The sequence below is a fragment of the Fusarium oxysporum genome, chromosome 1 (genome assembly GCF_000149955.1).
Source record: "Fusarium oxysporum f. sp. lycopersici 4287 chromosome 1, whole genome shotgun sequence".
NCBI lineage: Eukaryota > Fungi > Ascomycota > Sordariomycetes > Hypocreales > Nectriaceae > Fusarium > Fusarium oxysporum.
The window spans coordinates 5,611,271-5,635,023 of record NC_030986.1 but is presented as its reverse complement, the minus strand read 5'-3'; the positions used below and the strand labels follow the sequence as shown (position 1 = coordinate 5,635,023).

General features: G+C 49.7%; 9 protein-coding genes across 10 annotated transcripts; 3 read left to right on the top strand and 6 right to left on the bottom strand.

Annotated features, from left to right (window-relative positions):
- Positions 1-3,564: 3,564 nt before the first annotated feature.
- On the bottom strand, positions 3,565-5,917 carry FOXG_01298 (COP9 signalosome complex subunit 2). Its single transcript, XM_018378110.1, has 4 exons — positions 5,729-5,917; positions 5,460-5,679; positions 3,689-5,412; positions 3,565-3,581 (listed from the first exon to the last, which is right to left on the bottom strand). The coding sequence occupies exons 1-3, from the start codon at positions 5,770-5,772 to the stop codon at positions 4,198-4,200; spliced, it is 1,479 nt and encodes a 492-aa protein (XP_018233958.1). The 5' UTR covers positions 5,773-5,917; the 3' UTR covers positions 3,565-3,581; positions 3,689-4,197.
- A 112-nt stretch (positions 5,918-6,029) lies between these two features.
- Positions 6,030-8,081, bottom strand: FOXG_01297 (uncharacterized protein). Of its 2 annotated transcripts, XM_018378109.1 has the most exons (4): positions 7,483-8,081; positions 7,322-7,435; positions 6,709-7,274; positions 6,030-6,660 (listed from the first exon to the last, which is right to left on the bottom strand). In XM_018378109.1, the coding sequence occupies exons 1-4, from the start codon at positions 7,862-7,864 to the stop codon at positions 6,154-6,156; spliced, it is 1,569 nt and encodes a 522-aa protein (XP_018233957.1). In that variant the 5' UTR covers positions 7,865-8,081; the 3' UTR covers positions 6,030-6,153. The 2 variants fall into 2 exon arrangements, with proteins under 2 accessions (XP_018233957.1, XP_018233956.1); XM_018378108.1 differs by having other exon boundaries at positions 6,037-7,274; positions 7,483-8,032.
- Positions 8,082-8,171: 90 nt separating this feature from the next.
- Positions 8,172-11,828, top strand: FOXG_01296 (uncharacterized protein). Its single transcript, XM_018378107.1, has 3 exons — positions 8,172-9,385; positions 9,437-11,097; positions 11,148-11,828. Exons 1-3 carry the CDS (start codon positions 8,911-8,913, stop codon positions 11,679-11,681), a joined length of 2,670 nt encoding a protein of 889 aa, XP_018233955.1. The 5' UTR covers positions 8,172-8,910; the 3' UTR covers positions 11,682-11,828.
- Positions 11,829-12,561: 733 nt separating this feature from the next.
- Positions 12,562-13,760, top strand: FOXG_01295 (uncharacterized protein). Its single transcript, XM_018378106.1, has one exon. The coding sequence runs from the start codon at positions 12,714-12,716 to the stop codon at positions 13,668-13,670; it is 957 nt and encodes a 318-aa protein (XP_018233954.1). The 5' UTR covers positions 12,562-12,713; the 3' UTR covers positions 13,671-13,760.
- Positions 13,733-14,778, bottom strand: FOXG_01294 (ADP-ribose pyrophosphatase). Its single transcript, XM_018378105.1, has 3 exons — positions 14,515-14,778; positions 14,434-14,468; positions 13,733-14,381 (listed from the first exon to the last, which is right to left on the bottom strand). Exons 1-3 carry the CDS (start codon positions 14,554-14,556, stop codon positions 13,844-13,846), a joined length of 615 nt encoding a protein of 204 aa, XP_018233953.1. The 5' UTR covers positions 14,557-14,778; the 3' UTR covers positions 13,733-13,843.
- A 34-nt stretch (positions 14,779-14,812) lies between these two features.
- FOXG_01293 (uncharacterized protein) lies at positions 14,813-16,147 on the bottom strand. Its single transcript, XM_018378104.1, has 2 exons — positions 15,857-16,147; positions 14,813-15,811 (listed from the first exon to the last, which is right to left on the bottom strand). Exons 1-2 carry the CDS (start codon positions 16,043-16,045, stop codon positions 15,095-15,097), a joined length of 906 nt encoding a protein of 301 aa, XP_018233952.1. The 5' UTR covers positions 16,046-16,147; the 3' UTR covers positions 14,813-15,094.
- Positions 16,148-16,227: 80 nt separating this feature from the next.
- Positions 16,228-17,813, bottom strand: FOXG_01292 (uncharacterized protein). The gene is made up of 3 exons (XM_018378103.1): positions 17,180-17,813; positions 16,827-17,127; positions 16,228-16,781 (listed from the first exon to the last, which is right to left on the bottom strand). Exons 1-3 carry the CDS (start codon positions 17,513-17,515, stop codon positions 16,363-16,365), a joined length of 1,056 nt encoding a protein of 351 aa, XP_018233951.1. The 5' UTR covers positions 17,516-17,813; the 3' UTR covers positions 16,228-16,362.
- A 143-nt stretch (positions 17,814-17,956) lies between these two features.
- Positions 17,957-19,922, top strand: FOXG_01291 (homoserine O-acetyltransferase). The gene has a single exon (XM_018378102.1). The coding sequence runs from the start codon at positions 18,069-18,071 to the stop codon at positions 19,569-19,571; it is 1,503 nt and encodes a 500-aa protein (XP_018233950.1). The 5' UTR covers positions 17,957-18,068; the 3' UTR covers positions 19,572-19,922.
- Positions 17,987-22,790, bottom strand: FOXG_01290 (uncharacterized protein). The gene is made up of 2 exons (XM_018378101.1): positions 22,567-22,790; positions 17,987-22,512 (listed from the first exon to the last, which is right to left on the bottom strand). The coding sequence occupies exons 1-2, from the start codon at positions 22,614-22,616 to the stop codon at positions 19,980-19,982; spliced, it is 2,583 nt and encodes an 860-aa protein (XP_018233949.1). The 5' UTR covers positions 22,617-22,790; the 3' UTR covers positions 17,987-19,979.
- Between the last annotated feature and the right edge of the window lie 963 nt (positions 22,791-23,753).

Genomic DNA, 23,753 nt, shown 5'->3' with positions numbered 1-23,753 from the left:
CGGGATGGGGGGGGGATGGAACGGGAGAGAAGGATGGCGTTTTTAGGTAGGCCCAAAAGCTAATGGAGAGAGAGAGAGAGAGAGAGAGAGCATCTGCCAGTCCAGACCAGGACCAGGACAGGGAATACCTAGAGCAAGGTACAGTACAGTATCCGTACTTTAGCAGGCGGACAAGCCACCCGTCGGATACTGATACATAAAAATGAACTTGGGATGCGAAGTGGTCTGTTCCATTCAGGGTGCCCCGGGTACCATCTCGCGCTGTCAAACGCCCTGTGGATCAGAAGACGGACACCGACGTACGTTTTTCCTTCCCTTCCTCGGTAGCCGTAGGTTACAGCACGGTTCGAAAGCAAAAGCAGCCTGGGGGGTCACTGCAGGGATTGAGACAGGGGTTCAGGGCCAGGCCAGGCCAGGCCAGGGCTAGGGATTTAGGGATAATCCACGCGCGAGCGGGTTCGATTAGCCTAGCGTGAGCATGAGCATGAGTGAGAGCGACGGGTGCACGTTCTGACGGGAACTGTACCCCTAGCTTGACACTTGGACCTCGGGAGAGCCAGGTTTGAGTCTTTTCTGACGAGAGGGGCTGTTTTTTGCACAGCGGGGTCTAGGTTTGCGGCACGGCACGGTTGAGATGAGAAGAGCAACGGTTTGATAATTAACAGGGAGATTGAAATCGTTTGAGGGGGAAACAAAAAGAAAAGAGAGCGCTAAGAATTAAATCCCCGGGAGTCTATCTGGCTTCGATGCAACCTGAACCTGGATAATGCACGACGTAAAAAAGTATCAATCAGGCTATCAGAGGTTGTTGACAAGTGAGGGCGGCTAGCAGAGTGTAGTGACGGGAATGGAGTGCAGCGAGGGTGCCAAGTTCTAGTGTGGGTGACACAGAGGCGAGGCTAGTTTCCTGTGCTCTTGTGGGAGGGTTGGACAACGAAAGCTAAGCTAATACTTGACTTGAGCCAAGACTCTTGTTGTAAGCACGATCAATGTGATACAAGAGGGGGCTAAAATGTTGAATGTCAACCTACTAGGCAGGTAAGCTCAAGTTTGTGAGTGTATGTACATATGATCCTTTCACCTGAAAAAGGCTAATCCATCCATGGTACGTCAGCTTCTTATTATCCAGAACAAGCGGTATCAAAAGTTCTCAATCACTTGCTAGACGAGACCTCGTGGCAGCATGATACATCAACACGCTGCACCTGAACCTGGGCCTGGGTGTTATAAAAGATTAGTAGGTTACAGTAACTCCAAGACTCCACTGGTGGCAGGGATTGGTGCTTTTCAACAACTCCATGACGATCTCCCGCTGACGATGGCCCTGTCAACTCTTCACAAGCAAGTTTATGATCGAAAGCTGAAAGATGCAAATGAATGAAATGATGCGCCGTTGTGCGGCACGGCATGCGAGTGAAATTTCCCATTAGTCTCTTGACCATGACGGCTAGAGCGCTTGTGGTGTAAAAACGATGGGTGAGATAGCATGGAAGCGTAGTGGAGGTAGAGAATCAAGATCGATTCGTGGTCGGGTGATTTGATTAGTTTCAACCGGGCGTGTTGTGAGCGAGAGTAATCGTAGAGCAGCCAATGTGAGAAGCAGATATTATAAGAATCCTTATGAAAGGCGTTATAGAATTATGTCTGAGGTGTATGATAATACGGCCAGGTACGAAGATGAACGCCCAGACGATGACAATGTGCCGCATCACTTGGCGTACCTGTCTGTGCCTCTTCATTTATGGGAACACTCTCACCCAGCATCTAATCACATTTGTCCCTGCGATATTTTAACTTTTACGATCTTCATGTTAACGACCGTTTTTTCACACATCCCCCGATCCAATCTTGTGGGGAGCAAGCAAGCAAGCCAATACAAAAAGCCAGCTAAGGAAAAGCCAAGCCCTGGAACACGATCCCGCTTCTCCCCGGGAACGGGGTAAAAAGAAAATATGATACGATGCGATGCTTTCTTTTTCTTTTGAGCTGTCAAACAACCATGTGTTTGTAGTATTGCTGTATATCTCAAATGCCAGCGGATAGAACAGCGCACATCGCTTACGTAGATTGGTCGCGGAAGACGGGCCGTACGCGGACGGGAACGGGAAGCTTAACGTCAGGGAAAGCAGAAACTCTCCGCGGAAGAGTGTGTTTACGTTGTTTACGACGGCAAGGTCAAATTTTGAGGTGTTTGTCGAATGAGTGAAGTAATATCTCATGCATGGAACTTGCTACAGAGTTTTTCTCGACGTGTTAGAGAATGTCACTGTCTTTGTCAAAGTGGCGATGAGAGAGCTGCGAAAGTGTGTGCCTGGACCCCTGTTATTTTGATGAGGGTGGCTGGGGGGGTGACTGTCGACTAACCAGAGCAGGCCCCCATATCAATGACCACTACAGCGAGTGAGTGAGTGAGTGATCTGCTTGTGGATAAGCCCAAGAGCGAACTACTGCCAGGTCCCTTTGTCTAGTATAGTAGATACAAATCTGCTCTAGTCGAGCAAAGGAAAGTCAAAAAAAGCCGAGTACTGCAATCAAAATCTCAAATCTCAAAGGTCTAGCGGTGATGGTGGTGCGCACGGTCCCTCAGGAATCGAAGCTATCAATTGGTTCATGTAACCCCCAGAGGCATCGTCGGGCCAAACAATGGACGATGATTATGCAGCATGTGCTGGGATCTTTGCTTGACCTTCTCGATGTGAACACGGCAATTGAGCTGAAGACACTGACAGAGGTAGATGATTTTACATACTGAGGAGGTATATATCTCGGTATCATATGAAAATAAAATATCGGATGTCGCTTCCGATGCGTGCTAACGAAAGTGTCGTGACGCTAGCTCAGCGCGATCAAATAAGCCACGATCTGACAGTCTCGACTCAAACCGCACTCTAAATCCACATCACATACCGAATCAAAAGGCCAAGTCACATATCACGATCCATCAAATCAAGACTCAGAATAAAAAAAGCAATTCTCAAAATCCTTCCCGTGTTTTTCAACACCGGGTCCACGGTCCTCACGCAGTATCCGCGCCTCCCTCCCGCCTCCAGCACTCGCAATTCACCTGTGATTCAGCGGCAAACAACTAAGCAAACAGAAACACTTCCACCATACAGACACTTTCAACTTGTAAATGCCTCTCTGCACACCTCGCAAGGTCAACCAGCAACGGCCCGATGTACCATCACGGCGCCGCTCCCTTGCTCTGTGCTTCCCATATCTTGCTGTACGAGTTTTTGATCAGAGAAAAATATCTCGTATTGTATCTCCCCAATCTAGAGATGTCTACCGTTGAATTCGGAAGGTTGGACACGTTCCGTTATGCAGCTATCCGTGACGATTCAGCATCATGACCATACCTTGCGGCCTCACTTCACACTTCACTTCCATGTGTGTTACACTCCCCCCCCAACGGCATCTAACGGGAAGTCTCTTTTTAGAAATTTTCTTGTGAGAAGCAAACAGTGAAATCCATGTGAGCCAAGACAGATCAGCCGCAATCTGTGAAATGATAAGCCGCTTTGCCCCTCGCAGCTCCCCAAGTCCCGTCTTGTGTAACCACTCGACGTTGCATCGCTTGTCTAATGATGGTCAGCGATCTTAGCTTGGTCTTGTTTTTTCTTTTATTTTGCCTCTACTGCATCATAGACTAGGTAGCCTTGGAATTAGATCAGCGCAGCAGGCTTACATATGTCAAGACTAAAAATCAGGTGAGGCAAAGGATGCCTGCACAACTGCCGAGCATCAGGTTGTCGATTACTACTGAGACATCAGGCTATGGGCATCTGACTATGAGGTCGTTGTTTATATTGAATAACATTACTCGTCACTCGCTTTTGCTACACGAGACATGGGGATCAAGACCGAATACGGCGTCACTTCGGCCCTCGTCCCTTCGGCACATCTTTCTCGTCATCTCTCTCTGAAACAACTGGTCCGTAGTCGATGCCGCTACCCGTCTGGTGCGACGAGGAATCACTGTTGCCAGTGGCCTCGTACTATGCGAGATCCCGTCGAAGCATCTCCAAACGCGGATGCACCCGCAGGAAAACTGCAATAGCATCTTACTTTCTCGATCCAGCAAAAAGACCTGGGGGTTGAAACAGGAAACAACAACAAAGAGGTTTTCCTGGTCTGCGGATATCCCCGGGGCTATGTTAACGATCATACAGTAGAATTCATTCCCTGGCCGCTCTCTCAGGCCCATGGCGCCGCAGCCAACTTCCCCTTCTTCCCGCGATGTTGGGCAGCCGCCCTATGGCTTCCCTTCCCCAATGGAATGCCTGACACGTCCATTATTTGCTCGTCCGCTGCGGAATGCTCACTGTTACGGAATCCATCTCCGTCTCTGAAAATAGCACCAAACAGCTCCGAAATAGACGACGTGAGTCCCTGGAGAGCTGCAATGCGCTCGGTGTCTGCGTCAGAGGTGATCTGCAGGAGACCCTCTTGTTGGTTGACTCGACCGTTGATCTTGCCGTCAATGATCAAGAAGCCCAGAATATCTTGTACTTCGGGCTCGGAGATCTTGAGCTGCTTGGCGATCCAAGATAGCTTCATGCGTGTGTAAGGAGCGATGAGCTTTACAACACCCTTAGTTCGCATGTTTCGCGTGACTTCATCGATGTTCTCGGCAATGAATGGATCATCTAGGATGTCCTGGTTACGCTGCAGGACCTTCTCGTACGCGTGTACATCATCTCGCTGGTAAGCGTCGACAAGATCTGTCATGGCGGAGATTCGTGGATCTGTCTTGTAGGGCTTGGTCTCCTGCGAATCGAAAGGGTTGATGTCGGACTTCATCAACATGGTCGTCAATAGCAGATACTTGAGAACCTGGATTCGCTGGAGAGAACCTGCTTCGTCGTAGTTACGGAACGATTCGAAAAAGTCGCTCTGAGCTTCCTTCCAGTTCTCTTCGCTCATGTGCATCTTTCCACCACACTCTCTGATGATGCCCATGATTCTGGGATGTGGTACCGCGGATTTGACTTTGAGAGCTCTTTGATACAGGGCCTTGAGTTGCTTATTGTTCTTGGTCTCTGCAAACATTTGGATCTCAAGTGCGTAAATCTCGAGTGAATATGTGCCCTTGCTAGGGTCGTCGGTTCCATCTTCTTGCTGACAGGTCTTGTGGAGCTCTCGGAGCTTCTTTGACACAGCGCCGTACTCCTTTCGGTCGAGAAGTAACTTTGCCAGCTTGATGTTGGTCTTGAGCCACAGGCGCTCGTTGTTGGTGCTCTGGAAGCTCTGCAGCGTGAGGGAGTAGAATTGCTCCATACACTTCACTGCCTCTGGGCCATCCGCTCCCTTTTCGATGTAGTCGAGCATGTTGTTGATGGACTTCTCGGAGTAGTTGCGCGTAACGGCCGACTTGACGTAGGTGAGGAGTTCAGCGTAATGTTCAGCAGCCTACTCTTGTCAGCAATGTCCTTAATTTGGCCAGCGAAAAGTTCTACCTTGTCATATTGGCCCAACTTGAACTCGAGCTTTATGGCCTGCTTCACACCTTTGAAGCCCCATTCTCCTTTCTCTTCTTCGAGTGGCGGAATGCCCAGGAATTCTGCGATCGCATCTTCGGGGTCTGACAGCTTGAGTTGCTTGGCGTTGTAGTATTTGTTTTCGATATCGACATCGGCGGTCTCTTCGTCATCGTCTTCTTCGTACTCGAAGTCGTACCTGGGCGTAATTAGTGATGCACTGCGTATGCGCGGCTGAGCTTGCGTACTGCTCCTCATCCGACTCCTGCATGAAATCCTCGTCGTCCGACATGGTGAAGGAGGTGTGGTCAAGCGATCAAACAATATTATCTGTTAAAATTGGGACGCAAAAAGGCTTAGTCGGGTCGGAAGCTTGAGGGATGTCAGACAGAGTAATTATTGAGGTAGATGAATGATGAATGTTGATTGAAGGTTAACTTCCAGAAGCTGGGGTGGAGCAGGCAACCGCGGGGCCGCTTATCGATAAGGTGGAGCTTCAGTGCAACACCAAGGCTTGCCTCGCAGCGAGATGCATGTGCAATTATCAAATACTTAACAATTACTTGCTTATATATTGCAATATCTAAAGTATTCTAAATAACAAATGGAACATCACAAGGTCGCGTAACTCCAGATTCCCTTGTTGTCTCGTGTATCCCAGCGAGCGCTGAGCTCAACCATCGTGGGCTTGCGCAACACCAGAAGTTGGTAGTTTCACTATAAACAGCATTACAGCTGTCGCCATCGCCATGAGACTGGTCACCAAAAACGGCAACCCCATCCACTGACCGCCCAACTCAAAACCGCGACCCAAGAGCCAGCTCATTGCGGGCGCAGTCAACCCCATGATGACTTCAATAAGAGAGATGGTGGTGTTCAAGGTAGCGATGGTATGCGGTTCAACCAGAGCATTGATCAAGGCTCTGCTGAGCGCCACGAAAGAGTTTCCGACACTGACAGTGATGAGGGAAATGACAAACAGCCATGGAACTGAAGCAAGACCCATCAGCAAACATCCGGCTGCCATGATTGTGATGGCGATGCGCGCAAGGAGTAAATCTCTAGCAACGGGGCGTGATTTGTAACGACGACTCTTGTTGAGGAAGTCGGATGTCACGGGCAGAATTATGAGGTAGCACACCACTGTTGCTACAATGCCAATTGTCGAGATGTATGTTGCCTGTCGAAATGTTAGGGGATGGAACGTAGTGTTGATGAAGAGACTGACCTTTGACCATGACCAATCGAAACGTTTGCTCATGTACTGCAACAACACTCCCGTAAGTACAGTCCGAACCGGGAAGAAGAATGCAATAGCTAGCATGAGCATCATAATGCTCTTTGACGCGAAGATGAAGCGCCAAACATGCTGCATATCATTCTGGATACTGAACCAAGCCTGTTTCAACACATTATGCTTGGTCAAAGAAACACCATGAAGTTGTTCATTCTCATGCTCTTCATTGTGTCTCTTATCATCCTTGCGTCGAAGATGCATTGTCTCAGGGATGAGAAGAATGCACATCGTTCCGAAGACCATGAAGCCAAAGCCAATCCACATGGACAACCAGGGGTCGAATTGGAGGAGCCATGCCGAAATCGGATTGAAGATGACGTTGAAGATTAAGACTAGAGCGACGAGACGGAAGAACATGTCTGTTCGTTTGGAAACAGGGACGACGTCGGCGACGATGGTGTAGACCATCGCAACGGCCATTTGACCTCCACCACCGATGAGGAAAAAGATACTTCCACCGAGGATTGCCCAGATGGAGAATATGTTTGGGAATGATACTGATATAGTGAGTATGCGTCACAACACGGGACAAATGAGCACTTACAGACTAACAAGAGCCAAGCTGTTGAAAGACAGCATCCAAGCATTGCCAGAAACAGAACAAGCCGTCTTCCATATTTATCAGCAACGATGCCATATGGGAACTGCGTTAAGATTGCTAGCGCATGTAAGCGAATATCCTTCAATATTACTTGATTCACTTACGGACTCCCATCTCGAAGGCCTGCTCCCATCCCTGGACCATAGCCAGAGTCTTCTGAACAGAACTATCTTTGCAGCGATAGTCGTCTGTATCGAATGCGCCGATTAGATGATCGGGATAGTGCTGTCGACAAATAATATCCTCAGCGATCTTTTTGGTCGGAGGATTCATGATGAACTGGCTCACTTCGACCATGAGAAGAGCCAGCATGCCCATAGCCAAAGCGCGTCGTCTCAGCGATTTCGACGGCTCATCATCTTCCTCTCTGCCACTTGGCAACAAAGGCGACTGTTCCGTCGGCCCTTCATCCCTCTCAATCCCATGATTGCTCTCAACATCCGTGTCATAGACGTTATCGTCCGTAAGTTTCGTTTGCGCCGCCATGTTTCACGACGCGCTAAAAGTACTTCAAGGAGTGAATACCGCGACCCTTGAGAAATCGCAGGTCAGACCAGAGTATTATAACATATTAAAAAAGAATGACGATGATAAGAGAAAAGGGAAAAGGAAACGCGCCATCACAGGATTCAAGTTTAGGTTGTCCCTGGAACTTTTGCGACAAATCGTTGCAAGGTAATTGGTCCAGAACACGGTGACGTCTTTGCTGACCAGGAGAGATTACTCCGCCTTATCGTGGCGCTGACCAATGAGATGCTGGCCCTGAAACAAGTTGGCTTAATTGAGGCGGACACGCAAGCAATACCACGAGGTGCTTACGACTGTCCTTTGCAAGCAGAGATTAGATTGGGGTTAAGGTTCTTTGATAGGAAGGTCTTAACTCAATTCGCAGTGATTATGGACACGTCTTGTTGAGTGCAAACGTATGTCCTACGATTGCTTACTCTGCGTCCCCAGACTTGACAATACAGCCAGTTTGACAACAAATGCGGGGAGACTCGGCCGAGGGTGTCCGGGGGCTTGGATCGGCGATCTGATGACATTACTGGGTCTCGGTCCGGAGCGGATCCCGTGGACACCGTTGACGGGCCCGACGCGGTCGGTAGCCCACTTGGTTCAGCCTGATAAGGCGGCGTCGAGGTTCATAGGGCAATTCCTGCGACTTTACGAATACTCCATATTCGGACTGTCAATACATGCGTGGACCTTGATCAGTAGATGGTTGGCTACTGCATATTGGCCCCGATCTCTGGCCTCGATCTCAAGATTCAACGCCAGTCGCGATATCAAGAGAACGATAGCGAGGGTGTCAGTCTTCACAATGGCAGACTGTTTCCAGATACCGTGTCTTGCGATTGTGCTGAAGCAAGAGGTTGCATTGCCCTCTTGCGTTGCAGAAAATGATCCTGGTCAGGGCGCTAACCATCTGCAATATCCACCACCAGCCAGGCATTGAATGAAAACATTGCTTCCTCGACTTCACCGAACTTCAGGCAGGCTCCTTAGCCCGCCGATCCATCTAGATTGACCCAATGGCTGCCAAAGATCCAGAGTTTAAGACTCAATGTCTTGATCTCATTCGTGGGATCAAAGCCGCGCATGAGAAGCAGAATGATCTCCTTGAGAAATTGGTGACGGTCATGGCTGCTCCTACAATTGAGCTCAAGCCAGCACATCAATGCGAAGAGTATGACGAGAATGCCACTGGTGGACCTCTCGTGCAGGATGACGAAGTCAAGTTCGAGAAAGTAGTGTCATCAAATGATCTCAGCGTTACAGCGCAACAAGATACAAACTTGGACAACATCCTCCGCTTCGCATCCCATTCTTACAAGAAAAGGCTACAGCTCTTTGAAACTGGTCAGGATGGTCCACAGCCATTCCTCCTCAGTTCTCAACTACCTCCCTCACAATCTTCGTACACACTACCCCAGCAGTTAGAGTACATTCCGCGACCCCCAGAGGATGGAGACGTCGTTGTCAATGCCACTCAAACTTGGAACTACTGTATGTGACCTTGTGCATTACCACACCCTAATTGACAATTCGTTTGAACAGGGTATCCACGCGATTGGGAGACACATTGGTCCAGAAATAAATCCATCAGCCCGGTGCCAGACTTCATGCCGCCATGGCAGCTTACCCGCGGAGAAAATGAGAAGTGGTATCACATCGACGACATAGACTTGGAGTTTCCCCTGACCGCACCAGATACACTACCACCAGTGGTCGGAACATACTTCGAAGTCCCTTACTCTTTCTTTCCGGGACTGCGTAATCTGAACATGGCTTACACGCGCCGTCAAGGTATCACGTATGGTGGCTCGGGTGACTACTTGATCGAGACTGCACTTACCGAAGCACATCGATACAAGATTCGTCAGTCCCTTGGGGACTTTTACGCTGTGCCTCAGGATGGTCGACTTCCTCTATCGTTTCATACGAGCGAACTTCGCATGCAAGTTCGTCATCGACGGACTCGTAATGATATCGATCGCAGTCTTAATAAATATCTCGAGCCCACGCGTGAGCTACTTAGTAAGCTTCATTGGTTTAGTATCATTGACCTCACAGCACCTGGGGGCTCTCAAAACGCGGTATATAGTCTGCGAACCAAATCATCACCGTTCCAACATAATTCACTGCCATCTCGTGTTGAGGGGCCGCCTTGTTGGGAGATGATCCAAGCGGCGCTTCAAAGAGAGGGGAATGGGTTTGTGTCATACCCATCAGTCATACAAGATCATCCAACTCAGCCGATCCATCGCGAAGGCAGATGGTGTCGCGTCATTCAGCTTGACGGCCTTGCAAACATCACTGCTGGTCTTATGGAGGAAAAGTGCACCCGGTATAACTCGATGACCGTCTGGAAGCTTCTCTTCCAAGATAACCAGCTGAATTCAAGTAAGGGCCGTGCATTTCGTGCTACGATGAATCAGCATCTACTCTGCAGGCCGTCTGCAAAGGACCTGCACGGCTCCGAAAACGTCCCGTGGAGGTCATTTCACATTTCGTGGTATCAGCTCTGTACACAACCCACCGATGCGGCTGTCAAGCAATCGACCTGGAATTACGGACGTCTTTACGGAGAAAAAGGGCCGTATATCAAACAACAGGCTTTTACTTTGGGGTGTGCTTATCAAGAGCTTCACGGGTCTGGTGCTAAGCGTGACTCTTTCTGGACAGTCTTGGTCATGAAGCCGTCTGCTGCTGATTTTGATCCATATGATGTCCATAAAGTCCCACGTCGAACATACCCGCCCCAGAATGATGGGCGCCAATATCGTTCAGAAGATATCATCCTCGATGCTATCCGAACGAGTCTACAAAAAGCAGCTAATGCATGGAGTCGAATGCAAGTAGCCCTTGACGCAATCGTCGATCATGATCCTCTATTTCTCGACCCCGTTCAGCATGACAATCTCTTATTTGACGACGATACGTTCTCAAGATCGAGGCAATACTTTTGGATCGTCAGTTGCCTTGAGTCTTTTCTTATTCTTATCGATGACGCTATAGAGGAATGGAGGAGGTTTCGTGCAGATTGGCCTCATATGATTATGGAGATTGATCCAGCGGAAGAGTCAGGAACGGAAGAAACACCGCAGGCGTTGACGCGAAGAGTTGTGGGTGAGATTGAGGCGCAGGTCGATCGATTGAGGATCATATCTGCTCGTTTTGAGGCAAGTCGTGACAAGACTAAAGCTCTCAGAGAAGGCGTACGTATCCCTCAACCGCTACGCTCTACGTACTAACGTATCTCGCACAGCTCTTCAGCGCCAGCGGAGTAATCGAAAGTCGTGTCTCAACTCGTCTCGGCGAGAACGTGAAACTCCTTACATACGTCAGCATCTTCTACCTACCACTAAGTTTCTGCGTCGCTCTCTGGAGTATAAACGAAGGCTATCCCCGGCCAATGCTAGCCTTAACATCAGTTCTTGTCGCAGCTGTGACGTTCATCGTCGTAGCTAACATGAGAAACATGGCTTCCGTATGTGCTGTCGCATATCGCGGTGTTAAAAGACGAATTGTGAAACGAATGCATGGGAGTGAGGACGAGAAATGGGTTAAGAGAGCAACGGCTTTTGAGAGCTATAGACCGGAGCGGATGGAGGTTGAACCGTCGGAGTGGTATATATTATACTTCTTCATATACTCCATGTTCAGCCAGGCAGCTTCATGGATGAAGAAGCAGAGACGGAAAGTGAGGAATTTGTTTCGTTCGTCAGAGAGAGAAACAACTCCTGTCAAACAGAGTCCAGTGGTGGGAAGTGAGCCATGGGCAACTCCAAGTTCGTGGTGAGCTGGCAAGGTGAGGCACGAAAGCTTAGGACCTCTATCCTAAGAAATAAAAAGACTTAGGTAAAGTTAGTATAGATTTAATAGATCTTAGCTTAGATATATTCTGACACCTCAGTTCGATCAACACCAAAAGTTTTCTTGCTCCCTGGAGGTTAGACCTCTCTCCGCATCCGTAGGCCGTCGAGATCTTTCTGGAAAAGGTTTTCCTTTATCCTTGTTTCATATTGTCAACACAGCCTCGAAGGAGTGAGATGCACTGCCTTTTCATGGTTCATTTTCCATGAATCAACTGCGATCGGCTTCTGCGAATCCTCCGGAGCAGCCGTGTTTGGTCGATTAGAGAATCTCGAGCTTTGAGGATTTCTTTAGCTTGGTCTTGGACAAAGCCACGGCATTTCAACATTTGACTCCAAATCAGAATGCCTCACAGGGCTGATTTCTGGATCACCGTTGTTGAAACATTAGTGCTATCTTTATCCAAGAAACTTCTGTTTCAGTCTTGGAAGTTCTCAGCGATGGATTCTTCATCTCAATGCAAATGGCGACACCAAGCCTGACCTCGGACTGCTATCCTGCTCAGCCCAGCCCCCGAACCCACCTTCAATCCATCCATGATCATCAACAAGATCTACCAATCACACAAACCTCACAGCGAGCAAGCTCGTCGTCACCGTTACATCCCCAATCTTCTATGGAGACCGAGTCTTGGCTCAAGGAGTATTTTCGCCCTACGACCCCTGTCAGAATGTAAGCTCGTGGGTCTTCCCGCTCCTGAGCTTAATTTCCTCAACAAGGTATCTGATCCTCGAGTCCATCGAGCCTATCACAAGCAGCTCGTGCGGGCTGTTCTCATCTTAGCATTTTATGGGACGACGTATATGGTTCAATCACATGTTGGGAGAAGTCGTGTTTGATCCTATAATCCTGCAGGGGAATTGGAAATGCAAAAATACTTGGAAAGGAGGATATATAAGGCCGGCAGATCAGCTTGGAATAGTATCTTCATCCAGACATTCAGATATCATCACTCATCATGTCTTCCACCCAGTCCCTCCTCGCATCCATCCTCGCCATCGCTCCCTTGGCTCTCGCCCAGGATCCATCATGCGATTGCTACGTTACCAAGGGCGATAATCCCCAATACTACACAAGCCACTCCTTCTTTGACTTCCGTTCCCTCTCCCAATACGCCGGTGTTCCTCCTCTCATCGACACAATCCAAGGCAACGCCGAAGCAGGCTTTTCTTCAGATTTCTTCAACTGGGAGTCTGAATTTACTCAAACCTGGGGTCCTCAGAAATGGAACAATGGGAACGAAGAGTTTCCTATGCAGAATACTTATAATAACCTGTACATTGAGGAGAATAATGATGTCTCTCCTGCGAGTGACACGTGGTTGACTATGAGAACAGCTCGTCACAATGGCTTCCAAACCGCTTCTGAGTTTGAGTCTCTGGAGAAGCATCAATACGTCTCGTTGAGAATGTATGCTCGTACCAAGGGTTCTCCCGGTGCCTGCACAGCCATGTTCACCTACCTCAACGGCGGCTCCCTCGCCCTCGTCCAAGAAGCAGACATCGAAGTCCTCACAAAGGACGATCCCACAATCATCCACTACACAAACCAACCCTCCTACACCGATGAGGGCGGCGAGGTCGAAGGCGCTCATCTAGCAGCCACACTCCCCGACGGTCTCAAGTGGACAGACTGGGCAAAGCACACTATCGATTGGACACCCGATGCTACGATCTGGAAGGTCAACGATAAAGAGACCTGGCGCAATGCGTTCCAGGTGCCGAGAGATCCCGCGCAGCTGAGCTTTAATGCCTGGAGTAACGGGGATACGTGGACGGGTACTATTCCAGAGGGTGGTGCAGCGTATCAGCAGATTCAGTGGATTGAGGTTTTGCATGGACGCACGGAGCAGGGGGCTTGTAATAGGGTTTGTAGTGTTGATGAGGGTGAGGCTGGGAAGGCTGTGCCTGTTTAGAAGACGGCATGCTTTCTGGTGATCCCATATCAACCTTTCCTGTACATAGTTAAGTATAATAGAGAACACACTTATGTTTTGAGTCTGATATCTTTATGTGAAAGGACATCTCTATGTGACCGACTGATTCTAATCATAGCTTTTCGTTCTATAGTCTATCACTCGTTGATCTTCTACAGCTTGAATCTCTGCGCCAACAAGATCCCCTCCGCCAAAGTCCCAACCCTCGCATCAATCGCACAGCCCTCCCTCTCCCAAGTCTCACACATCCCCCACAAGTCCGTCAATTTCACCGTAAAAACCTCAATGAACTCCCCCTCCTCCAGCTCCGGCTTCAAGTTCTTATTCTCAGGTAACTCCATATCAACACTAACATGCACCATCTTCAAATTCGTGTTGCAAAACCCCGGGTCGTTAAACATCATGGGCGACGTCTCGGTAGCGACGCCGACGTAGCCTGTTTCCTCGCGGAGTTCGCGGATGGCGCATTCTTCGGGTGTTTCGCCCTCGTCGATTAGACCGGCTGGTACTTCGATTGTTACGGCGTTGATGGGAGGGCGGTATTGTTTTTGGAGTATGAGTTCGGGGCCTGTGGGGAGGGGGAGGATGGCTACTATGCCTACGCCGTCGATGTCAGCGGTTTTAGGACGCGTGAGACGTTCGGCTGATTCCCAGGTTCGGGATGTCCCTGTTGGGTCACGGTATGTGATTCTAAATGTTCATGTTAGAGGTGAGAGGTGAGAAAAGAGGTGAGTGAGCGTACTTGGAGAGTTTGATCCAGCGAGCTTCCTCCTTAGACTGAGTTTGTTAGCGGATGTTGGTCAACTGTGGGAGGAATACTTACGAGGGGCTCAGTGGATGTCACTTTGGCATCGAAAACAGACATTTTGAGTGAGTTGAAAAAGAATGTTTTGCTTGTTTGTTTTGGCTGTCTTTTGAGAAGTCATGATGAGTTGGCTACCGCCCCGCCGAAGTCGGTGAGAAGATGTGCAACGTCACACAAGCTACCCTGAAGCTACTCAAATCATGCGATGAAATCACCAATTACGTGTCTATCGCGAGGAATTAAATTTTAAATAATGAATAGAATTATGCTTATAGGTTCAGTAGTACTGCCGTAGGGCTTTGGAATAGGTTTTGGTTGGAAAAATGTGAACTTATCATCAGTTGAAGACATCTCAAATCGGCTTCTATCGTGAACCCCGCGACCAGATTTTTAGCTTCATGCACAGTTGTCCCTCGAGGATGCATGTTTCAGTTGAACTCAATGCTTCTTCCAGGAGATTATTGGGTATTTACCCTTATCTAGCCTATAACCATGCTCAAGAGCGACAGCCTCAACACATCCTATCTCGCATGCTTCGGAGTGGGATGACAGCCTCACCCAAGTTACTACCACCAACAACCAGGACATCGCAATATCTCTACAACTTCCCCTCCTCCTCCAGCCCCCTCCAAAGAGCCAAAGCAGCCAAACACTTTGCATCCCTCGCGCCCTCCCTCCAAGCATCCTTCATCGGCACAACCTTCAGCGTGATCTTCTCCCCATGCTCCCTCAACCCCGTCAACCGCCCACTCCACTCCTTGATCTTCTCCCTCTCGATCTTCATCTCATAGCTAAATATCGTAATATACTCATCACAACCCCCGGCGCTAGGAAACATACCCCTCGCAATGTCTTCACTATCCTCAGCTGTAGCAAGCTCACTTAAATTTGTAAGCTCTTCTTCTTTTATCGTGACACCGAGCTCTTCCTTTATTTCTTGCGCTGCTGCTCCGGCGAAGCTACCCGCGTCGTCGACCATACCCGCTGGTAGTTCAGTGAAGCTAAGACTGCCGGCGGGAACGCGGGTTTGGACTGTGAGGACGACGTAGCGCTCTGAGGATGAGGGGGGAACGTCGGAGGGGATGAGCATAAAGAGCATTGCTACGCTGGGGCCGCGGAGGAGTGCGGCTGCTGGTAGTGTTTCACCCGAGTCATTGGAGACAGTTGCTGTGAGTTTTATGAAGCCGATACGTTTGGCGCCGAAGAGATCGTAGGATTGGATTGTAACTGAGCGCAGAGAGTAGGGGTCTTTGTGGAAGGGGTGAGATTCATCGGATTGAAGACGGAGTGAGTTTGTGAGTGTGTTGACCCAATTCTGAGAGTTTTAGCAAGCTGAAGAGAAGATGGGTGAAAACCATACAGTAAATGGTTTGAATGAAGTGAGTTGTTCTTCTGAAAGTCCATCAGGAAGACTGAGAGGGACGTTGTGGCTCTTGAGCGTGGTAGACATTGTGCGCGTGAAGTGGTGAAGAGATGAGGTTTGGTGAACGAGACAGGTTGCTGAGAGTAAAAGCCTGGGGTTTCTGCAGACGTTGGCGATGAATCTCATTTCCTGGTGTTATTTCTGGAGATAGCTTGGGATTGGCGGAAGTCTATTGAAGATTAGGTTGAGATTGTGTTTGTGGGAGGGTTGAGTGAATGACGTAGAGCGCTGCCCCGCGATCATGACATGAGGCTGAAACACCAAAGAGAGCTGAACTGAGTACATTCACATACGAAATGGCAGCCAGTCGCTTCAAAAAGGTCAGTTATTGTGCAGTAGGTATACTCATTGATTCATTTCCCATTTATAGGGCTGTAAGTGAAGCGACTAATCATAACTCATACTCCGTCCCTCATTCCGTAGGTGCTCCCACAGGCCATCGCTCAAACAGCCCAGTAAACATCAATCTTGACCTTCTCAATATGATTAACCCACCCCCCAAACCTGGCCTTTGCCCAGACCGTAACAACATCTCCCATCTTCAAATCCCTCACGAACCACCCATCACCCGTCTCCTCACCCCTGCCCTCCTCAGCCTTCATCTTGACAGCAGCTTCAGAGTCAGGCTTGGCATCGTCGTCCCACGCCCACGTAATGACATGGTCTTGCCAAGCGCGGTGAGCCGTCTTGTTGCGAACGATGGTCCATTTCTCTTGGTGTGCGAGAGGATGCGAGTATGCGAACTTGTCGTTGCCTTTGGGGACGATGGAGGGGTAGAGAGGGCGGAGGGCGCAGACGGCGAGGGGTGATGCTACGGAAGATGCTGATTTGAAGCGGGCGTCGTATGTGCAGTTTGGATCACCTAGAAAATCAGCATTGCGTTTTATACATGAGTCTTGGGACTTACAAGTCTGTTCGGCGTCAAACTTCTCAAGACCAGCTTCAAACCACGTCCAGGCTCCGTTATACGTATGTCGATTATCCGGTTCACCACCCCACCCCTGATCCTTACTCCGTATCGTAAAGACCACCTTTCTCACAGGGTGGAGTAATTTCGGGGTAGGATAATCAGCCAACTTTGCAAAATATGAAGCATCATGCTCCGTCTTTAAAGGCGCCGGTTTCGCCTCGTTCAGATCATACGCCAACACTTCAGCAAGTGCTTTCTTGCCTTGAATACCCGTCAGACCCACAGGAAACGATCGAAGCTAAGGTACAGTAATTAGTCTTGCACCTTGTTTAATGGGGGGTTTGACTTACAAGGAATTTGTTCTCGGAGGGGCTTTGGCCGTTGACGCGAAGAGGGCTCGAGTGCTCAGCGATATAATCAACCTCATTACTCGAATGCGCCCAATACTCCGCAAAGTCCAAGATAACATCGACAACACCCGGCGGAAGCTTCTTCCCCTTCGTGAGCATGATTCGCGTAATAACCACATCCACGGGCGTCAACCCCCCAGAAGAAGAAGAGCTCGTCTCATTGCCGTTCTGGCTCCCCAGCGATAGCATAGTTCGCAAGCCCTGGATTACGTTCTGGGGAATGCTCTGCGCCATGATGAGATAGGCGATGAAGAAGTAAAAAAGGTAGATCAGCATAAATCTAGGAGAGTAGAAATGAATTTGTAGTGTATTTGGTGAAAGCGAAAAAGACAGGTTTTTTATGTATACACGGCGAAGGTGACGCGTTTGGGGCTTGTTCTAGAGAGGCAGCAGCTTATCACCTACAGCTGCGGCGTTGAATTGACGTCAGAAGATGTACACGTGCCTTGGGGACACAGAAAAGCGTGATCTCTCTGCTATTTCTCTTGTAATGATTTTAAGCCTAAACTTAGGCTTAGCCTTATGACGATGATCTTCAGATCTATATCAATTGTATTGAAGAATATTTAGAAACTATTTCTACTCTGAGCTATGTAAGTAGTAGGTGGTAGCTGGAGATAGTCCCCTCTCTACTTACACCTCAGCTACCGTATCTTATCACATGCTCCATATCTTATCGCACGTGCAATGGCATCATCCCGACCCGGCGTCTGATCCCGTCCCCCGCGCATCGGAGCTCCATCAATTTCGCCGTCCAAGAATCCTCGATTACAAACATGAAGCTCAGCTCTCCCCAAACGACAATTCCTCCTCATACTCACATCCCACCATGAGGTCCTCAAGGTCTCTCGTACGCTCAACCCGCCAGCTCCAAACATCCTTTGCTCCCTCAAGACTTGTCCGCCCAACATGTCTCGCCCCGAGGGTCCGAGAGCTTCACTCCGCTACGCCCCGGAAGTCGGGCGTCGCATCTAACCCAGCAATGTCATTCCCCTGCCTCGACGCATTAGAATCCCGTTCTGCCCGCTTAACCGACGATGACACCGAGCCCTCGTATACATCAGGCGCCACGCAGAATTATCTCTGCAAAGAACCTTTCATGCTAGACTGGGGCGGCGTCCTTCCCGAGTTCAACATAGCGTATGAAACGTGGGGTGAGCTCAACGCCGATAAATCGAATGCTATTCTTCTACACACCGGGTTGTCCGCTTCGTCACATGCGCACTCTACAGAGGCGAATACAAAGCCTGGCTGGTGGGAGAAGTTCATTGGGCCAGGAGGACCGCTTGATACGAATAAATACCACGTTATCTGCACGAATGTCATCGGCGGCTGTAACGGTTCTACGGGACCGAGTAGTGTCGATCCAGGAAATGGAGAGCGCTATGCAACGCATTTTCCCATCTTGACGATGGATGATATGGTCCGCGCCCAATTCCGTCTTCTCGACCATCTCGGCATTGACAAACTCTACGCTTCCGTTGGTTCTTCAATGGGCGGAATGCAATCCCTCGCCGCAGGTGTTCTCTTCCCCTCGCGCGTAGGTCGCATCGTCTCTATCAGCGGCTGCGCACGCTCTCATCCGTACAGTATCGCCATGCGCCATACTCAGCGCCAAGTCCTCATGATGGATCCAAACTGGAACCGTGGTTTTTACTACGGAAAGGTTCCTCCTCATGCTGGTATGAAGCTTGCGCGTGAGATTGCGACGGTTACGTATCGCTCTGGACCGGAGTGGGAGCAGCGCTTCGGTCGTCGTCGAGCAGACTCGAGTAAACCGCCCGCGCTATGTCCGGACTTTCTCATTGAGACGTATCTTGACCACGCGGGTGAGAAGTGGTGTTTGAACTATGATCCTAACAGTCTTTTGTACGTCAGCAAGGCTATGGATCTTTTCGACCTGGGTATTGAGCATCAGCGCGCAACTCATGCTCGTCGCCAAGAGCGCGAGAAGAATCTTGCTTCAGGAGAAGCTTCTCCCCTTTCACCTGACGCATGCAGTCTTACTCTGCCCAACAAACCTTATGAGGAACAGCCTGGCGCCCACCCCGACCCCTCAGATGCAACTGTCGTGCCAGGCTCACGACCCCCAGAGGATCTGATCCACGGTCTCGCACCACTGCGCGACACCCCCACGCTGGTTATGGGCGTTGCAAGTGACATCCTCTTCCCAGCATGGCAACAGCGCGAGGTAGCTGAGGCTGTCCGTCTAGCTGGAAACAGGAACGTAACGCACGTCGAGTTGAGCGAAGAGATGAGCATGTTTGGCCATGACACATTCCTCCTGGATCTCAAGTACATCGGCAACAACCTCCGCATGTTCCTCGGCTAGTATATGTATTCTATAGTAATGTAAAATTGGCACCAATTTTTGGGTTTACCATGTATAACGCAATACAATCACGTTTGGGACACACTTCAGGTAGTCATGTAAGATCCAGGCTCAAGGCACTGGATGTTGTATTCCTTAGACATTATCCACTAATCATGTCCCGATGATAATGATGATGACTATATACAAAGAGAAGAAACGAAAGTAAAGAACGCAGCGAGGGACGGGGGTATGTGATAGATCTATAAGCGAAAGACGCCATATCCAAAAAAAAATAAATGTGATAGAAGAAAAAAGGGGGAATAAGCGATAGCTAAACAAGAAAAGAAAAGTCATGAGGGTCTTTTGCCTCTTTTTTGAAATCCAACTCGCTGAGATATAAAGATGATTCGCTTTGATATAATCCATTTATATAAAGCCAGGATTGAACGCATCTACCACGGGATTAGGAGTTCTGACTCTCGTCGGCTCTGCTCCTGCGGCCAGCGATGGAGGAACAATTGGCGAAGGACGAGGAGGTGCTCTCTTTGCCTCGACGCGAGTCTTGCTGCGGTCTCTGTCCCTCGGGGGTACAAAGTCCGCCATCACAGGTGAAATGAGCGGCCGAGCTTGATTCTGCTCATGTCGCTCGTAGTTCCCATCAGACATCATGTCAAAAGTACGCGCGAGATTTTCACTCGAGCTGGAGATTGACTTTTGTAGCGATGGGAAGGATGGTGAAGGTAGACTGGGTGGTGTGTCTGAGATGGGCGAGGAAGCGTATTGTGCGAGACGTGGGCTTAAAGAGTCGTCGGTGGCTTGTGTGGGAGATCGAGTGAATTGTGTGCGAAAAGGTGAGAGAGCAGCTGGGATAGCGGACTTGTGCGCTTCGGCGCGGTCGAAGTCGTTCCAGTTTGGTGTGCCGGGTTGGTTCAAAACTTCATCCAGTTGCGAGTCGGCCACGGGTGACTCTGTGCTTCTGGGCGGAGGATACATAGGAGGTTGGCGGCGCTGTTTTCTTGGCTCCAGGCCAAAGGGCCTTTCGGAACTTTGCATCTCAGGAGGTTGAGGCCTGCGACCTCGAGGAAGGCCTTTTTGAACGGGAAACTCGCCTTCCATGGGGCTTTGTTGCGAGAAAGGGCTGGCTGTTCGTGGTGGTTCAGGAAGACGCTCAGCACGGACAAAACCGCTCTCATCAAAGCCTGGACCAACCGCACTTCGAGGTCCAGGCCCAACCATGGGAATGGTAGCCGAGCGATCGACTAGAGGAGCTGGAACGCGAAGAGGTCGGCCAAGTCGTGGCTCGGAGTCAGTTCGGGCACGGAGGCCACGAGGCGGAGGTTCGAGAGGTCGGTTCATGTAACCCGGGTTCGTACTCGCTGCCGTATCAGGAGTGTTACTCCTACTTCTGTTACCAGGGTTCAAGCGAGGTGGTGGTACAGGCGGGAGAGGAGCGGTAGGTGACCGGTATGGCGAAGGGAGTGGTTTCGTTGGTGGAGACGAGTCCGGAGGTTGATAGGCCTTGTACTGCTTTGTCGGGTACTGAGGAGATGGCTGGAGGGTTTGCATGAGTGGTCGGGGAGGAGATCGAGGGAAATGAGGTTCTACCATTGGCGGAGATGGCGATCGACCTGGGAAGTTGGAGAGAATCGGAGATGGTCCTGGAGAGTTCTGCTGAGGAGGTTGAGAAAGAGGCGAAGGTTGAGGAGAGCGCGAGGGTGAGACAGGTCTGATCGCCTGAAGAGGTTCCGAGAGCTGGCCGGGCTGGAGAATCTTGGGAGGCTGTTGAGTCGGCTTTGTCTGTTGAGAAGGCTGAGGTGTCTGTATACGCGGCGTCTCCTCTGCTGCCGCGGATGCCAGTGACGAGACCAACGAGAGAGGAGACATGGCATCACTCGCAGTTCGAGCTCGTGTCAATGCCGTATCAATCATGCTCAGACTTGGACTCGACTGCATAGTCCTCAAAGGACTAGCCGTTCTCGCCGTTCCGAGCACCCTGGGCTTCACATTCGTGTCCGTAGGACTCACTCCACCCTCAGTCGAAGTATCCAAACTCTTACTTCCAATACTGCCCTTCCTAACTGTCTCACCAAAGTCGAATCCAGTAAAATTTCCAGCAAGTCCCTCAACCATTGGCTTGTGATTCTCACGCGTCTCCATGTCCATGGTAAAGCTCTGCCGTCTAGGCGTATGAAAGGTAAAAGTGTCGCGCTTGGCTGTCACATTGCGAATAACAGGAGGCTGCGGCTCCCAGACATCGTCGCTTCTAGCAACTGATACAGCTGGACTTGGGAGAGACATTGGACCTGCAGTGCTGGGGTTCCGAAGACTAGGTGCAGTGGGCACGTTCTGACGACTGCTCGAAGGTCGCGGGTCCGGTGAGAAAGATCGCTCAGCGTTGACAATCGAGGGTGGAGGAGATGGATATCCATTGTTAGCCGTAGGAACAGGACTCTTGTTTCTGATTTCCTTAATTTCGTTTCCGAGATTGAATTCGAAGGGTTCCGCATGACCCCTTGATTCATCCTGGGGCGTCGGCGGTATACTGCTGACAGAATCTTTACCGAAGTGAATATTGAAGGGATTCTCAGGCTCCTTTGTCGAGATGGCCGTCCCAGGACGTGTAGGTGAGACAGGTCTTGCGCCCGGCGCAACGAGACTCGTAGAACTACCATTACCGAAGCGTGTGTTGAGCATTATATCTGACGAGTGAAACCGCGGATTTCCCATTCCTGGTGCGCGCGGTGCTCCCAGGTCTACCATGGAGGAGGCACCTCCTGTACCGTTCATATAAGGGGCTTTCCATTGTGTTGGTGGGTCGAGATGAGAGCTGGAAGTACCAGGGCGAGCGAGATTTGGACGGGAGAAGTTACTCTGTCGGCGGAGGTCTTTGGGGGTTGACGAGACAGATTCTTCATTGCGATGTAAATGTTGTATTTGTTTCGAAGCTAGCTTCTTGTCCCTGATAATTGTCGGTCAAATTGTACAGAGTTGAGTCTAGAGAAAGGAGGCTTACTGTGACTTTTTCCTATCGCCTCCAAGCTTGAGGCCAAAGAACGAAACCATCTCGCAAAGAGAAGAAGAGGAGAAAAAGAGATCTGAGGAATTATATCATGAGCATGTGACGGTAAGGACTGAATTGAAACGTAGTTAGGAATGACGATGATGTAAAGCCAGAGTCAGAGACAGAGACATTGGCCTGGTCTGTCTCTTCTGTGCATATTTCTAGAAGACGAAACCGTTGCCGAGAAGAACGGGAAGAAGAAGCCTGGGCTGCAGCACTTACCGTAAAGTACCTAAAGGGTCCCCACAGCCCACAACCTAGGGGGTAAAGTGCTAAAAGCCCAGGGGGGGGCACGAGGCGCGAAGGGACCAGAGTGGGTTAATTTAACAAGACAGCCACTAACTGAAGAATATCCAATTTTAGACACTGCTTTGAACAGACTGTGTACAGAACCAGAGAGATTGAAAAGAATAAGCATATATTTGAGGAAAAGAATTCTGTTGCTGATCATTAGCTTGATCAATTCTCTGCAAGTGATTGAATCGTAATAGGGGCCCAGCGTTACTCTTTTCATCACTAGAGTGGATGCAGAGGATTTAGACGGGTAGGGTGCTAGTCAGGGCGCTGCAGGTACAAGCTCAGGGGCTCGACGTTTTTTTCTTCTTCTCTGGGCGTTTTTGGCGCCCTTCAGCCGCGGGGTCACTTTTTCGAATTGTGAATGGACGAGAAAAGGGGAGAGCCAAGAATAGAAAAGAACTAGTGATTTACATCAGAGAATGGTTTGATCATCAGTGATTGTACTACACAGAGAATTGATCTTCTTCGATCGCCAGTGTTACACGAGAGGCACAGGCAAGGCTGAAAGGAGTGGTATGACTGAGCAAAGAGTATTGGGAGTGAGATACGAGAAGCACATGAAGATTCCCGAGACAAGAGGAGAGGCGCTGTTTGACAAGGCAAGGAGCGACAAGACAAGACAAGACTGTCGATCACTTTGGTACGAAATGAAACAGCGTCACACACCCCCGTCTCATCCATGCAATGCGAATTCTATGGATCAAATTTAAAGATTTCACTTCATTGAATAATTCAGATAAACTTGGAATGCCAATTTTTTAATCAGATAACCATCCATCCACTGCCATGCTCGTCACCTTCGCCACGCCAAATGACCCTAGACAAAAAGGATCTAAAGTCGT